General features: G+C 55.8%; 7 protein-coding genes across 7 annotated transcripts; 4 read left to right on the top strand and 3 right to left on the bottom strand.

Annotated features, from left to right (window-relative positions):
• Positions 1–124: 124 nt before the first annotated feature.
• Positions 125–2008, top strand: SPSK_06104 (ATP-dependent RNA helicase DBP3; the record flags this gene model as incomplete). Its single annotated transcript, XM_016732811.1, has 1 exon — positions 125–2008. The coding sequence occupies one exon, from the start codon at positions 125–127 to the stop codon at positions 2006–2008; it is 1884 nt and encodes a 627-aa protein (XP_016592162.1).
• A 366-nt stretch (positions 2009–2374) lies between these two features.
• SPSK_06153 (oligosaccharidyl-lipid flippase family) lies at positions 2375–4129 on the bottom strand (the record flags this gene model as incomplete). The annotated part of the gene is made up of 1 exon (XM_016732860.1): positions 2375–4129. The coding sequence occupies one exon, from the start codon at positions 4127–4129 to the stop codon at positions 2375–2377; it is 1755 nt and encodes a 584-aa protein (XP_016592161.1).
• Positions 4130–5285: 1156 nt separating this feature from the next.
• SPSK_06016 (MFS transporter) lies at positions 5286–7502 on the bottom strand (the record flags this gene model as incomplete). Its single annotated transcript, XM_016732724.1, has 9 exons — positions 5286–5405; positions 5483–5872; positions 5949–6426; positions 6542–6594; positions 6669–6769; positions 6839–6920; positions 6989–7168; positions 7259–7329; positions 7397–7502. 9 exons carry the CDS (start codon positions 7500–7502, stop codon positions 5286–5288), a joined length of 1581 nt encoding a protein of 526 aa, XP_016592160.1.
• A 550-nt stretch (positions 7503–8052) lies between these two features.
• SPSK_06260 (fumarylacetoacetase) lies at positions 8053–9534 on the top strand (the record flags this gene model as incomplete). Its single annotated transcript, XM_016732966.1, has 3 exons — positions 8053–8490; positions 8565–9078; positions 9134–9534. The coding sequence occupies 3 exons, from the start codon at positions 8053–8055 to the stop codon at positions 9532–9534; spliced, it is 1353 nt and encodes a 450-aa protein (XP_016592159.1).
• Positions 9535–10038: 504 nt separating this feature from the next.
• On the top strand, positions 10039–10626 carry SPSK_06647 (cupin domain protein; the record flags this gene model as incomplete). Its single annotated transcript, XM_016733348.1, has 1 exon — positions 10039–10626. The coding sequence occupies one exon, from the start codon at positions 10039–10041 to the stop codon at positions 10624–10626; it is 588 nt and encodes a 195-aa protein (XP_016592158.1).
• A 257-nt stretch (positions 10627–10883) lies between these two features.
• On the bottom strand, positions 10884–13509 carry SPSK_05944 (uncharacterized protein; the record flags this gene model as incomplete). The annotated part of the gene is made up of 5 exons (XM_016732652.1): positions 10884–11167; positions 11280–12136; positions 12201–12531; positions 12597–13164; positions 13345–13509. 5 exons carry the CDS (start codon positions 13507–13509, stop codon positions 10884–10886), a joined length of 2205 nt encoding a protein of 734 aa, XP_016592157.1.
• Positions 13510–13927: 418 nt separating this feature from the next.
• SPSK_06259 (guanine deaminase) lies at positions 13928–15418 on the top strand (the record flags this gene model as incomplete). Its single annotated transcript, XM_016732965.1, has 1 exon — positions 13928–15418. One exon carries the CDS (start codon positions 13928–13930, stop codon positions 15416–15418), a length of 1491 nt encoding a protein of 496 aa, XP_016592156.1.
• Positions 15419–15508: the final 90 nt, after the last annotated feature.

Below are 15508 nucleotides of genomic sequence, written 5' to 3'. Positions count from 1 at the left end.
TCTAGCGCCATTGCCATCTACCTACTGTTGGCGTTTCTCTTACCGATGCACCTTTTTTTAAACGTCGGACCCAACCAACACATTTGCTACCCTCTCTCTTCTCCTGTCTTCCAACACGCACACCATGTCGATCAAAAAGCACCGCCCCGTGGACGAGGAAGACGTCGACACTCCGGCGGCGCCTCTCGCCAAGAAGGCCCGAGTCGCGGCCAATGGCGATGCTGCCAATGGCGACGAGGCCGAGCGCAGGCAGCTGAAAAAGGAAAAGAAGGACAAGAAGAGGAAGGAAAAGAAGGAAAAGCGCGAGAAGGAGGGCAAAGAGGGCAAGGAGGGCAAGGACGACCAGGAGGCCAAGAAGGAGAAGAAAGACAAGAAGAAGGAGAAGAAGGAGAAGAAGCTGAAAGAGAAGGGGGAGGCAACCGAAGGGACCGCCGAGTCGACAACTGCGACCAACGGCGCCACCCCCTCGTCCGGCTCCTACACACAGACGGCTGCCCTGACGGCCGTGCCCGAAGCCGATGTCCAGGCGTATCTCAAGAAGGAGCAGGTCGCCGTGTACGACCCGCTCGTCAGCAAGACGGCGCCCGCCTCGGAGCGTCTGCGGCCCATCCTCGAGTTTAGCCAGCTGCCCGCGACCGCCCTCACCAAGAAGGGCCCTTTTGCCGCCTACAAGAACCCCACGCCCATCCAGGCCGCCTCGTGGCCCTACACGCTCGGCGGCCGCGACCTTGTCGGCATCGCCGAGACCGGTTCCGGCAAGACCATGGCGTTTGCGCTGCCCTGCGTGGAGGCGCTGCGCAGCCTGCCCAAGCCGGCGGCCGTCGAGGCCAAGAAGCTGCCGAACCGGTCCAAGCTCAACAACAAGTGGGACGCCCGCGGCAACCTGGCGCAGGCGCTCGCCGTGATTGTGTCCCCGACGCGCGAGCTGGCCATGCAGACGCACCAGGCCATCGAGCCGCTGGCGGCGCTCGCGGGGCTGACGGCCGTCTGTCTGTACGGCGGTGCCAGCAAAGACGAGCAGCGCGTGCTGCTGCGCCAGGAGGGCGGCGTCGACATTGTCGTGGCCACGCCGGGCCGTCTCAAGGACTTTATCAACGACGAGGCCGTGTCGCTGGCGCACGTGCAGTTTGCCGTGCTCGACGAGGCGGACCGCATGCTGGACACGGGTTTCGAGGAGGACATCAAGTTTATCCTGGGCCAGTGCCCCGAGCGGGCCGCGCGCCAGACGCTCATGTTCACGGCGACGTGGCCGACGAGCGTGCGCGGCCTGGCCGACGGGTTTATGAAGGACCCCATCAAGATCACGGTCGGCAGCCGGACGCGCGCGGGCGCGCTGGATGGCGAGGACGGCGCCGAGGGCGGCGACGGCCCGCGCGACCGCAACAACACGGGCGCCGTGGAGCTGCAGGCGAACGCGCGCATCACGCAGACCGTCGAGGTCATAGACCAGCGCGAGAAGGAGCGCCGCTGCCTCAACATCATCAAGCAGGAGCAGCGCGGCAAGGCCAAGAACGACCGCATCCTGGTCTTTTGCCTCTACAAGAAGGAAGCCGTGCGCGTCGAGAATTTCCTGCAGGGCCAGGGCGTGCGCGTGTGCAGCATCCACGGCGACCTGCGCCAGGAGCAGCGGACACGCAGCCTGGAGGCGTTCAAGGCCGGCACGACGCCCGTACTGGTGGCCACGGACGTGGCCGCCCGCGGTCTCGACATCCCCGAGGTCAAGCTGGTCATCAACGTGACGTTTCCGCTGACCATTGAAGACTACGTGCACCGCATTGGCCGGACAGGCCGCGCAGGCAAGGACGGCCGTGCCATTACCTTTTTCACGGAGCACGACAAGACACACTCGGGCTCGCTGATCAACGTGCTCAAGGGCGCCAACCAGGAGGTGCCGGAGGACCTGCTCAAGTTCGGCACGACGGTCAAGAAGAAGACGCACGGCACGTACGGCGCCTTCTTCAAGGACGTGGACATGAGCCAAAAAGGCACAAAGATCACGTTTGATTAAAAGGACGTGGTGTTTTGTTTGATGAAACAAAAAAATGTATCTGATTTGGCTTAATTTTGGCGCAATTTTGGTTCAAATTTGGCGGCATCTATCTCAGCGCTTCATATCCCGCATTGGGTCCGTCTCTCAATACGACGGCGGATTGCCGCCACGCACAAAGCTATAGCATTGGCGGAAAAACCGCCGTTCAAAGAAGCCTCTGGTGGTGAAACAACAAAAGTTAGCGAGAGCTCCATATATTTTTAAGAAGTCATTTTATATAGACGCGCGTATGTTTTATGCTTGGAAAGGCGTTTTTGGTTTGGGTTCATGATTCGAATATATGCATTTTATACACGAAAAAACACAAGTAGCAACGTATAAAACTTACACTGTGAGGAGAAATGGGACGGCCAAGACGGCAATCTTGATAAGCTGTGTAATTTGAGCGACAGGCCCTGTGGACAACGTGGCCGGCACAAACCGCCGGACAGCCGTGCTCGTGACCGCGGCTGCGAGCACGGCGAAGGGGTGCGGCATGAGCGAGGACGTGGCGTCGCCGAAAAACGAGATACCACGTGCCGCAAAGTACCGTCGAATAAATACAAGACACCAGACGATGCGGCACGCCATGTTGATGCCGTTGGCCGCGACCAGGCCGACAGCACCGCCGTCGAGCACGCGCAGACAGATGTAGCCAGCGGCTGCGAACACGGCCGAGAAGCCGCCCATCCACACCGATTGGCGGTAGACCTGGGCTTCGGTTGCGACCGATGCCACAAAAGCTTCTGCGACGCCATTGATAGCTAGTAGCGGAATGTACCACACGTAGGCCGCGAGAGTAGCGGCAGCGCCCGAGTTGGCCCAGCGCGGGCCGGTGACAAGCCCCAGGAAGGGCGCCGCGGCAGCGGGGCCAATGGCCGTCACAACAAGGGAGAAGAGCAGGTAGAGCTTAAGCAGGGTCTGGAGGTCGCGGGCCGCCCTCTTCGTGGGCGCGGTCTTACTTGTCTCCTTGTTGTGCGCCTTGTCGTCCTCGGCCAATAGGCGAGAAAAGTAGCTCCGGCTGCTCTCTTCAATGGGCTGGAACAGCAGCCGCGCGGCCAGACCGCCGTAGTTGTTGGCCAAGGCATAGACGCCTTGGGTCGTGGTGGTCGACAGCACACTGACTAGGAACGTGTCGCCCTGCGTCAGCACGTGCTTGACAATGCTCTGGACGGACATGCTGGAGGCCAGGTGGAGGGTCGGCCGGTCAAAGAGCTGGAGAGCGTACTGGCCGGTCAGCCGGCGGGGAAACAGCGAGAAGCCGTCGCGCCGCGCCAGGGATGCGCCGTGCCAAGCGTACACCGCCAGCAGGCCGACCCCGTAGGCCAGTTGGCCGAGCGCAAAGGGCAGGACACCGAGAACGATGCCACGTCCGGCAGTGCCCCTGCCGTCGCCCAAACGCGTGGCCAGCACGGCAGCGCCCAAGGTCGTTGCACAACGTAGCACGGTGGCAACCGATTCGGCGGCGGCACGCGCACCAAACTGCAGTCTCAACTGCAAGACGACAAAAGCCGGCTCCGACAGCAGCTCAATGGCCGACGCAAAGGCGTAGAGGTACAGGCTAGGAACGAGAAACGGCGTGGTCTCTGCAAGCGACCGTGCTGGGTGGCCGTGCTCGTGATCTTCGTGGATGTTGCCGTCCTCATCTGTCGTCTTGTGAATCGATGCCAAGTAGAGCCAGCCGAGCAGCAGGGCTACAAGCGATCCCAGCAAAATGGAGACGTAGGCTAGATTGACGGCACTCTGGGAGGAGGCGGGCGACGGCGAGGAAGAGGAAGTCTTGTCCTCATTTTTGGAGGCACTCTTTTTGGAGGCGTTCTCCTTGGGGCTCTTGGCGGCCTCTTGGGGTTGCTCTCGCCCGCCCTGGCGTTGAATGGCTACACGCAAACTCTCGCGTGCAAAGAAGAGCACGCTCAGGTAGTAAACCTCGAGCTGTGTGGCCACGCCGAGCAGCTGTGCCGTCAAGAAGCGGAGCAGCAGCTGGTTGGCGATGAAAGTAGCTGCGCGGGATGCGACCTGCAGTGCAATAAGCAGCGACGCGCCGCGGACGGCCGACGGGGCAGTAGGAGCTGAAGCCGGGGGCGGTTGTTTGTCCGCCATGGCCGGTTGTGTGACTGGTTGTGTCAAACGTGAAAGAGTGAGAACACGCTGATGATGACCAAAACGCGCCACGTTACGTTTCAGGGGCGCGTTTGTCGTAGTTTATTGGCGAGGCAGGCGGGATGAACACTACGAGGCAAGAACGACCGGTCATTTTACGGGCCTCTTTTAGTGGGGCTATTCTGGTGTAAGTTAGCAGCGACAGTGAACCCAATTTGCTCGTGGAAGCCAACTCGACCTACCCAAAGAATAATCATTTTCCGCGTTGTCATGCCATACAATCACCCATCAGCAACTTTCTTCTTTCACGCGCGGCCATAGATACAGGATCCTGTCCGCTCTCCCGTAGTCAAACCTGTAGTTTGCGTGCCGCTGCCGCCGAGGCCGGTTTCTGATTCGCCCAGAGTGCATCGTCACACGGAGGCGCACCGCCGTGAATGAACCTGGCTGTGCTGCGCGGTGTAGCCTTCCTTTTCTTGCCCCTTTCCTCGCTTTCCTCTGTATGATGGGTGAATGGTCCGAGACAGTGTTGCGAGGACGCAAGAAAAAATAAGTGGAGGCATGCTGCCCTTTATCTCTTGCCAATTGTGCCGCCCAGCTCCCTCTGCTGTCCTGCCCAATTCCTCCCCCGAACTCAGCACAGCCAATCGAACAAGCCGTCGACCCCGGCGACACCGCAGCCTTTGTTCCAGCGCTTTTATGTGACGGTGTGTGCCGCTGTCAAGGGGCCCTTTTTTAGCCTCGTCGGGCGACAGTTTTTAGGCCCTTGAAAACCCCCGCTAGTTACATACGTTAAAGACATCCTCTGATTTCTCGAAGTATTAACCGCCGAGCAGAAAACAGAATCAGAAAATAAACAGAAAACAGAAATGGGCGAAACAGAGAACAGACAGTAGAAAACAGATTTAAAAAGAAGTACCGTAGAATATTTTACGTATCTCTTCTTGTAACTTTATATTATTATTACCTTCGAATAATCAAGTAAAATAATCGATGATAAACGAGGTTCAGGTTAACAAAGAGTCTACAACACACGGTCAAATGGATCAACAATTCTTAATGAATTTCTATAAGAAGAGTATCGGCAGTTGCCTTCCATGGAGATCCATTGAGAATTGTGCGACGGTAAGGAACGTATTTTTTCAGAAATCAAAAATTAAGTCTCTTCTTCCGTTACGCTCTTCAACGTCCAGTTCCTCAGCCTCTCACCGTATACACACATAGGAATGCCCGTCAGCAGCAAAACAACCTCAATCAGCAGCATATATCCGGCAGTCTATTTAATCTCATTAGTATACCAACACTTGCTTGACTTGACAAAATGGGGTGGATAGGGGAAGAGGAAAAAATTACCGCCACATAGCCGTCGCGTGCGATCCACGAGGCCTCGCCGAAGCTGAGCGCAAAGGCAAACGTGTTCTTGAAAGCCGTCATGCCCGTCAACGTTTCACCAGCCAGCGGCCGGTAACAGTCAACAACGTAGGTGATGGCAACGGTGGGAACGAGGCAGAGTACACAGTAAGTGATACCCCATCCAACGACGGGGACAGACCAGTGAAGCTGATTATGCAGTCCGGCGCCCCAGAGCATCAAGCCGATAGGACCAATAATGAATCCCAGAACGAGGAAATAAAGTCGCTTCTCCGGCCTGAAGTAGCCCTGCTGTTTACGGGAGATATAAGCAACAAAGTAGTCCGACGCAGGACCACCCACAAGGCAGCCAATAATTCCTCCGATAAAGGCCTAGACAAGTCAATTAGCCTTTTTTTTACTTCTTTTTGTTTTCCTTCTTTTTCACCTGTTCAACCCGCTGACATACCGCAATGTTCAGGTTCCCGACGCCGAGGTCGCTGAAGCCATAGATCTCAGGAAAGGCTGTGGCGTCGACCGTTTGCTCAATGACAACCCAGCCGAGGATGACTCCATATAAAAGTGAGGACCAGATCACGGCGGGGTAGTACATGACCTTGATAGGCCACCAAAAGTGCGTGAGCAAAGATGTTTTGTGGTCATACCAGCCCCAAGCCTTTAAACTGTGAGCCCACGTGGCCAAAGCGCTCCGTGGTGCTGCCACTTCCACCGCTGTGCCATGGTCGGAGATGGAGACGGCCTCAAGACCCAGCTCTGACTCTGCCGGGCGGTCAAAGTTGGTCTCTGCCAAAAAGAACAGAATCATCAAAAACGAAATGCCGGTGAGGATGGTGTGCAGGCCAAGTCCCCAGCGCCAGCTGTTCGTGTAGTGGACAGTAATGCCGGCAAAAATGCCGCCAAAGGCTGCGCCGATTGCAATCGCCATTCTAATCTGGGTATTAGACAACTTCTGGCACGATATAGGATAGACGGTGTGTGATACGACAAGAACTGATAGCCAAAAAAATAAAGGAGCGCTGTACAGTCCGAAGCTGAACTCACGTGTAAATGCCAACCATAGTTCCGCGTTCATGAAGAAAGTAGACATCAGCAATCTGAAAAGCAACTACGTGTTAGCAGTCTGATTGACCAAAAAAAAAAAAAAGGGCGGCAAAGAAACAAATCTGACAATAGCGGGGCCCAAGGCCTCTGATGAGCTTGCTCCAAAGCCTTGCAGAATCCGAGCTGCGAGTAGAGAATTGTACGACTTGGCAGTGGTCGACCAGATGGCTAGTAAATACTCTGTTAGTCTGACATTGTCACAACTTCTATTGCGGCCCATGTATGTGTTCTACTCACACGTTGCGAGAAAGAGTGCTACTGAAATAATGGTCGTTGGGCGCTTGCCAAATTTCAGGCACAGCGGAATCCAGAAGAGGTTCTATCCGAGGTCAGTCGATTTACTCAGTTTTGCACTCAACGCCCGTCCAAAAAGAAAACAAAGCTTACCCCCACGCCCAGAGTCAGAATTTGCGCGGTGATCAGATAGCTGGCATGGCTCAGCGAGATGTCAAACTCCTCGATGATGCGGGTCAAGCCGGGGGTGACAGTGCCGATGCTAAAGTTGGAGAGGAAAACAACACTGGAGATGGCGACAAATGCTAGATGACGACGTGATGCACTCCACGACTGGAACAGTCAACGACAGTCAGCGAAAAAGAAAAGAAAAAAAAAAAGAAAAAAAAGAGGTTAAACTCATGGACTTTCGGGCACACTTACCAGCGGATCACGAGGGTCGTTTGTGGGACGCGGAATACGCGCACGCTCGATCACATGGCCATCAGCATCCTCTGGAAGAAAAGGCTATGTTAGCATAGACTTTGTTTTTGTATAAGACTCTCGGAGACCGTGACTCACCAATGTACAAGTGTGCCGCTCCAATCTGGCCGGCCACATGACGCATAGAGGGTTTGTGATACTCGGAATGCTCTGTGAGCGGCTTGTTGTTCACAGCATCTGCCATGGCTGCTTGTTCGCTTGTCTGTCTGACATGCACAAAAAAAGAGAAAGAAAATAACAGTGAGATGACAGCAGATATATAGACCGCAAAATAAAATGACAAGAAACACAAAAAAGGAAAAGTAGACAGGCACGCAGTAACATCTTACCGCTTAGCCAATACACCGGGTCTGCTTCCCCGCATACCCTAGGCTTGCTACCCCAGGTCGAACCACGCGCCCAGACCACAGCGGGGAATGGGTAAGAAAGATTTCACCGAACACTTTTCACCGAGCCCGGAGTCGGCAAATTCAGACTAGCGTCGGCAATGTCAAAGTTGTAAGTGGAATGAACAGTGGCACCCGGGGCGTGGGTACGCAGTTACCGATGCAATATACGAGTGCAACGAGACGAGATTATTCTTCCGTCTTTGGAGACACTTATACATCTATTTAAGACAGCTGGATATGCAGTGCGGACTGAAGGTAAATCATAATCGTGAATGGAATTATCAAACGACGAGAATCTCAAGGCAGTCCTCAACAAAACCAATAAATCAATCAAAACAACTCGACATGGCTTCTTGGGTGGATGTGCCGGAAGGCTGCGACTTTTCCTTGGCGAACCTTCCATATGGAATTTTCAGCCTTAAAAACACCAGCAGCAGCAAGACCAGTGACCTGAGACGCATCTGCACCGCGATTGGGAACTGTGTTCTCGACCTCAAGGGCCTTGCCCAGGAGGGACTTCTGGCCAGCCTCGGCTTTGATGTCACCACGCTGGAGGCCGAGACACTGAACGCATATGCCGCTCTCGGACGTGCCGTCCACCGCCGCGTGCGTGAGTTTTTGCAGGACCTCCTCCGGGCTGACACCGTCCTGGGCGAGCATCTGCGCGACCACGGTGACCGCCGCCAGCGGCTGCTGGTGCCTCTGGCCGACGTAACACTGCACTTGCCCATGGATGTGCGCAATTATACAGACTTTTTCGTCGGCATCCACCACGCTCGAGCCGTAGGATTCTTTCTTTTCGATCTGACTTGATCTGGTTATTTTTTTGCTCTGACATTTTCTGTTCTGAAAACTAGTGTGGCCGCATTTTCCGGCTCAGTTCAACGCTGGCGCCCAACTACGAGCACATCCCACTGGCGTATACCGGCCGGGCGAGCTCGGTTGTGGTGTCTGGAACATCCTTCCACCGTCCCAATGGGCAGTACCTGGTCGACGGCAAGCCCGTGTTTGGGCCGTCACAACGCGTCGACTTTGAGGTCGAGTTTGGCGCGTTGATCGCCCAGGGAAACGCGCTCGGCAAGCCTGTCAGCGTACAGGAGGCCGAGGACCATATTTTTGGCTTCGTGATGTTCAACGACTGGTCGTCACGCGATATCCAGCGCTGGGAGTCGCAGCCACTGGGACCTCTCAACGGCAAGAATTTCTGCTCGACCATATCGCCATGGGTGGTCACGCCCGAAGCCCTCGAGCCCTACAAGACGGAACCTGTGCTGAAAAACAACCCAGTCCTGCCTTACCTTGACGAGAACAGTGACAAAACTGTCTACGATATTCCCATTGATGCTTCAATTATCAGCATGTCTCTCCACCGTCCCCTTTCCCTCGGCTTCCAACATTCATCAGGCATCTTGTTCTAACGGTGCAGCAGCCCAAGGAGAGCGTTACCACGTGTCCACGTGCAACACGCGCAACGTCATTTTCTCGTTTACACAGATGATCGCCCACCTGACCGTTGGTGGCTGCCCGATGCAGACAGGCGATTTGATCGGCAGCGGCACGCTGTCTGGCATACCGCTTACGGAGGCGGGCTGTCTGCTCGAAGCCACGGAGGATGGGCAGAACCCAATCGTGGCCTATGCAATTAATGACACCGCGGAAAAGGGTCAACCGTCCGGAAAGTCCATTCAGCGCCTGTATCTGGAGGATGGGGACGAGGTGGTCTTCCATGTCGGTGTGGATGCACCGCAAAAGGCCGATGCCAGGGGCATCTCCGGCAGAGTGGGCTTTGGTGCATGCAGGGGTACAGTTTTACCGGCGCGGAAATAAGGTAGATCGGGTTCAAGGAAATGGTACAGAGCTTGTGATCAGATTTACTAGGGAAGAGAGAAATAACTTTAGTCGAAATTGGAGTCAACATTTGACATCTAAACACCTGTTTGATTTGTTATGTTGGAGAAATAGCCCCACATTTCGGCTGTCTCTGATGGAGATGTCGGGGTATAGTGGTCGGGAATGTATTGCTTTGCCTCTTGCAGAGTTCCCCGATCGTTGCGGTAAAGTGTCTCATGACGCTATTTCGACTTCACCAATAGGTCGGAAAAGGAAATACGCCAAGTATGCTGCCTCACGTTCACGGATGATCGCATTCCTGATAAAACGAGCACCCTCGATCAAGATGGTGTTGAGGACTATTTAACTATACTGTTTTCAGTCTCTTCCCAACTTCCTTGGCACCATCATCTGCTGGATCTTCTCTATAGCTAAGAACTACGTCTTCTGTTTCATTCATCATTTTGTCTTATTCTTTTTCCGGGTCCCTGTCCATCCAAGATGACCACCTCTGGCATCCCCAACGCCAATGGCTCGGCTGACACGTCGCCACTCCCAGTCATCCGCCAGCTTGTGACCACACACGACCAGGCCACCGGCAAGGCCGTTCTCGCCTCGGGGCGTGACGCCGTGTGGCGCAACCACCGCGATGGCGAAGCATACATGACCGAGCCCTTTAGCACCGCCCAGTTCCCGGCCGATCTCAACGACGACGCCGATATACGCTCGCACGAGGCGTTTGTGGCCGGAGGCAAAAGCAAAACGACAAGTCTCGTCCGCGAGGGCGGGACCGTGTGCCGCGTGGTCGATCTCTGCCCGGGCAACGTACCGGCAATGCACCGCACGCGGAGCCTCGACTATGGCGTCGTGCTCGAGGGTACGGTCGAGCTGATCCTCGACTCGGGTGAGGTGCACACGATGCGGCGGGGCGATGTCGCCGTGCAGCGCGCTACCATGCACGCGTGGCGCAACGCCAGCGACACTGAGTGGGCGCGCATGCTGTTTGTGCTGCAGGACTGCCTGCCGGTCCAGATCGGGGGCGCTGAGCTTATCGATGATGTTAACTCGGTGGCGATGCCGGGCAGGTAGAATTTTTTTTCTTTTTTTTTCCCTTTTTAGAAGACGATGACTCAAAAAGGCAGTAGATAGATTATCTCATTGAATAAATATCAACTTCTTAAAAGAATCGTCTGCCCAACACTTACAAGCAGTAGACATTTTAAGTGGTAGATAGATTTATTATTGTTCTTGCAAGAGGGAGGAACAAAAAATCGACACAAAACCTTCCAATGACACCGAGAATGGATATAACGACATCTATCTCACAGCTAAAATCCCGTATTATATTACATGGGACTACGGAAGAGCGTCTCGGACTCGATCTGCTGAAGCCACGTGTTGAACGACGCCAGCTGCTGCGACGAGATCATGCCATTCTGCGCCTGGACAAAGTCAAAGCCATCGTTGGGGCTAGATGGCATGAAAAAGTCGAGGCTAGTATCAAATCGGGGAGGCGATAGATAAAGTCCAGCAGCGTTCATGCCGCCGTTGCCGCCGCCGTTGCCTCCATAGCCGTCCGGGCCGCTAAAGGTGCTCGCAACGGTGGTTGCGGTAGAACTTGACAGCTCGTCTATGAGAGATGATACAGCACCTGTTTTTTGTGCAGCGACCAGTCAGCATAATTGACAACAATATCTGAAGAGAGACAACAGAGACAAGAGAGACAAAGAAAGACTTCTTACCGTCGGCAGGGGGCACGGACGAAGGCCTGCTACGGCTACTGAGCCCCAGGTCGGTGATCTCGGCGTCGGTGCGTTCGACATAGCTGCCTGTCGACTGCCAGATGATCTCGCTGTAGCTCATGATGGACTTGGCCGCGCGGTCGGTGCCGTTCCAGCTTACGTCCAGCATGGACGGGTCCATGAACTTGGGCTCGTCATTGAGGCGAGGTGGTTTACGCGAGAGGGTCTTGTACAGCGTCCACGAGTTGATACCGAGCAGAGAGACATACTTCCAGTGCTTGCCCATCTGCTGAATCATGCGCAGGTTGACAAGGACATTAGAGCGTGCGCGGGTCTGCACGTCCTGGTTCGAGCACCAAAAAAAGGGGATCTGCACAGCGCAGGCCGAATAGGCCGCAAAACTCACGAAGCCTGGGATGCGGTCTGGGTCGATGTTGTAGTGTCGCTGCGAGAGTTTAATCAGCTGCGACACGGCCTGCGCGTGCTCAAAGGCGAGCTGCGCCGAGACGTGGCGCGAATACAACGACAGGTGCGAATGCGACGACAATGCGGCGGTGGTAGCACTGTCGGACCGGTACGAGAACAACGGCACAATTGACGAGTGCAGGATACAAATGCTCTGGTGGTACATGACGCACAGGAGAAGCCGCAGAGGGAGTGGCGAGTGTTGGGGTTCTGATGAAGGCGCGTCCCCGTCTACATCTTGCGTTCTGGTCTCACCAGCAACGGGCAGCTCCAGGGGCAGCTTGAGGCTGTCGGGGACGTTGGACCACCATTGAGACAGCGACTCGTGGAGGGAATCCAGCGTTGTCAACTTGGGTACGTCGGTCTTTTTGACTATGTCGGATATTTTGTTCCTGTCATTGTGAGCCGCAAAGTCTCAAGGTCCATGTTGTCCTTCTCTGTCGCGTCTTGACGTACCAAAGAGTAAGGCCACGGACCAGCTCTGCATAGACACTGCCGTCTCCCTTTTTATCCAGGTCCTTCATGCCGGATGCAAAAAAAGCATCAGAGCATGGCAACGGGACCTTGGCAAAGGCGGTCGAGTAGTTGCCAGTCGAAAACTCAACGCGGGAGCCAAAGTTCATGGACAAGTAGGAGGACCAGAAGCGTCGACGACTCATCTCGACAGCCAGCATGGCCGACTGAGCCTCGTCACGAGCAGCGTCATCGCGAGCAGCGTCATCGCGAGCAGCGTCATCGCGAGCAGCCGATGTGATGTTGAGGTTGTATGAGATGAGGATAGCATTCCCTGGCGGTCAGCAGTTAGCGGCCAGAAAGAGTACAATGCAATAAGAGGAGACAGAAACGAAGTACACTTCAAAAGGTAGCATCGGCGCCATTCGCCGACAGAGTACCAGTAGAGCGAGAGGTTGATAAATGTGACAATGTTCTCTTCACGAGGGTCAACCAGTTCGGCAAAAACAAGACTCCCGGCGCGGGTGGCCCATTCGTGGCCGAAGCCCGGCTTGACCAGGGAGTAGTTGCCGGACTCATCTTTGTAGAATCTTTTTTTCGTCAGCGGATGTCTATATGGTGAGTCAAAAAATTTCCTGGACACCAGAACCCACTTGGATGCCCAGGCACAGACACTCAGCAGCACGTGAGGCGTCACGGTGCCGGCACGCAGGCTGTGGACAAAGGTGTCCTTGTGCAGCAGCAGGCTGGCATTGTACCCGTGCGTAAAGTAGATCTCAACTAGCTCCCAAAGCAGCGTCTGAGGCACGCCACAGTACGCGCTTAGATCGGCCACCGAGTTGGAACTGGATATCAAAGATGACGATGACTGTGGCGGCGGCCGAAGATCAGGCTGGCTGTGAGTGTCCGACGGGCTAGTTCTGTTGTCTGGCCTGCTGTCTGGTCTGTTGTCTGGTCTGTTCTCCGGCTGGTGAAGATCTAGTCTTTTACTTGGGGGCTTGCCATACGAGCAAGTTCGCCCGAGACGACTGCACCGAAGACAGCTCGGTGGACCACCTACGCACCGAATCTGGGGAGCCAGCTCTTGTCAGTCTATCTCAGTCGATCGGGTTCGCGGGACTCAAATTCGGGGAAGAGTGCGGCAAACTGGGGTGAGGTTGAGGGAAATAGTGAAGACCCGGGAATTGAGGGAAACGGGAAACGCGAAACGCGAAACGGGAAACGGTACCTTTTGCGTATTACACTTATCGCAAGCACGACGCGGCCGGCCCATGGGCCTTTCTTTCGCGAATTTCTGCGATCTCTGCGGCATTGTATCGTATAATCGGAGCTGGCAGTCAAAAGGTGAATGTACCTTAGTAGCAAGGTTGATTTCAAAGGAGCAGACGCCGGAGCTATTTTATTGACGCTTCCCCGGATCGGCCGGCTTCTCCGCACGGTAAAGTCCAGCCAGACTCGGCAAAGTAGCATCCGCACCATGCTCAACTCCTCTCACCTCCGCATGCTGGAACATAGCTTATACCCCACCCCAATGTGTGGAAGCTTTCCACAAACTAACGTCGTAGGATTTGGCGCTATATAAGACTCGGTGCATTGTCTGTGCTTTGTCTTGCTGGATAAAGTCATCCCGGCAACCCAAGACAGGCAGCCCAAGACGAATACAGTCCAACACTCCCAGTTCTCTTACAGATTGACGAAGAACGAAAATAAAATAAAACAACACAAACAAGATGTCACGCAGCTGGATGTTCCGTAATGCTACGGTAATCTCCGTAGACGAGACCATCGGCACCGTGCCCAACTGCGACGTGTACGTCGAGGACGGCGTCATCAAGGAGGTTGGCCCCAAACTGGAACTGCCACCGTCAGGCAAGGCCGACGTGGAGGTCATTGACGCGACCAACGCGATCCTGTCGCCGGGCTTCGTCGACACGCACCGCCACATGTGGCAGACGCAGCTACGGACCATCACGGGCGACTTTACGCTGACCGACTACGTGGTCAATATTCGCAACCGCTACGGGTCGACCTACACGCCCGACGACGTGTTCCTGGGCAACCTGTGTGGCGCGCTCGAGTCGCTGGACAGCGGCATCACCTGCGTGCTCGACCACTCGCACATTATGAACTCGCCCGCGCACTCGGACGCGGCAGTCGAGGGTCTCAAGGCGTCACGCATCCGCGGATGTTTCTGTTATGGCCTGTACGTCAACCCGGCACCATCGGATCCAGCGACCAGCAAGGGCACGCAGCGTGCCGAGCAGACGGCCGAGGAAGAAAAGGCCGAGGGCAAGTGGCGCTACAACGACGCTGCCCGCCTGCGCAAAACGGCCTTTTCGCCCAGCAACGCGCCCACGGACCTGCTGCGTTTCGGCTTTGCTCCGACCGAGGTCGAGCGCGCGCCGCTGGAGCAGTCCGTCGACGAGCTGCTGTACGCGCGGTCGCTGGGCGCGGCGCTCATCACGGCGCACGTGGCGCTGGGCACGTACGACATGGGCAGCCACATTGTGCGTGGGCTGGCGGAGCGCAACCTACTGGGCCCGGACCTGGTCTTTAGCCACGGCACCTGCCTGGCACCCGACGAGATCCAGGCCATCAGCCAGGCCGGCTCCAGTATCTCGTCGACGCCCGACACGGAGCTGCAGATGGGCATGGGCCGGCCCATTGCCGTCGCCGCCGAGGCCCTGGGCTGCACCACCAGCCTCGGCGTCGACATTGTGTCCAACAGCCCCAGCGACATGTTTGTGCAGATGCGTCTGCTACTGCAGAGCCAGCGCTACGCCAACGACGGCGACCTGCCACCGGCACCCACCAAGATGACGGTGACCTGCGCCGAGGTGCTGCGCATCGCCACCCTGGGCGGCGCCAAGGCCATGGGCGTTGGCGAGGTCACGGGCTCCATCACCCCGGGCAAGAAAGCCGACCTGCTGCTGACCCGCTGCGACTCGCTGCGCATGACCCCCGTGCACCAGCCCGAGGTCGCCCTCGTGCTGTACGCCAACTCGTCCGACATTGACTCAGTCTTTGTCGACGGCGTGCGCGTCAAGAAGGACGGCAAAATCTTGCCCGCCTCGGGCCGGGCCGAGCTGGACTGGCCGGTGCTGCGCGAGCGTCTGCGCGCCTCGGCGGCCGGCATCATGGAGCGGTCGCACCTTATCCCGCTGCACGAGAATGACAGTAATGTACACGCATACTATAAGCTCGGGGCAGTGAGCAAGTAGTATCGCGGCAGCCAGGAAGAGAGTGTAGAAGAAAAAAAATAGAAATTTAATTTAATTTAATTTAATTTAATTTAATTTACATTAAATTAT

Source organism: Sporothrix schenckii (genome assembly GCF_000961545.1).
Source record: "Sporothrix schenckii 1099-18 chromosome Unknown Cont38, whole genome shotgun sequence".
Taxonomy (NCBI): Eukaryota; Fungi; Ascomycota; class Sordariomycetes; order Ophiostomatales; family Ophiostomataceae; genus Sporothrix; species Sporothrix schenckii.
Note: the sequence above shows the minus strand (reverse complement) of the source record. Positions and strands in the feature narration are given on the sequence as shown.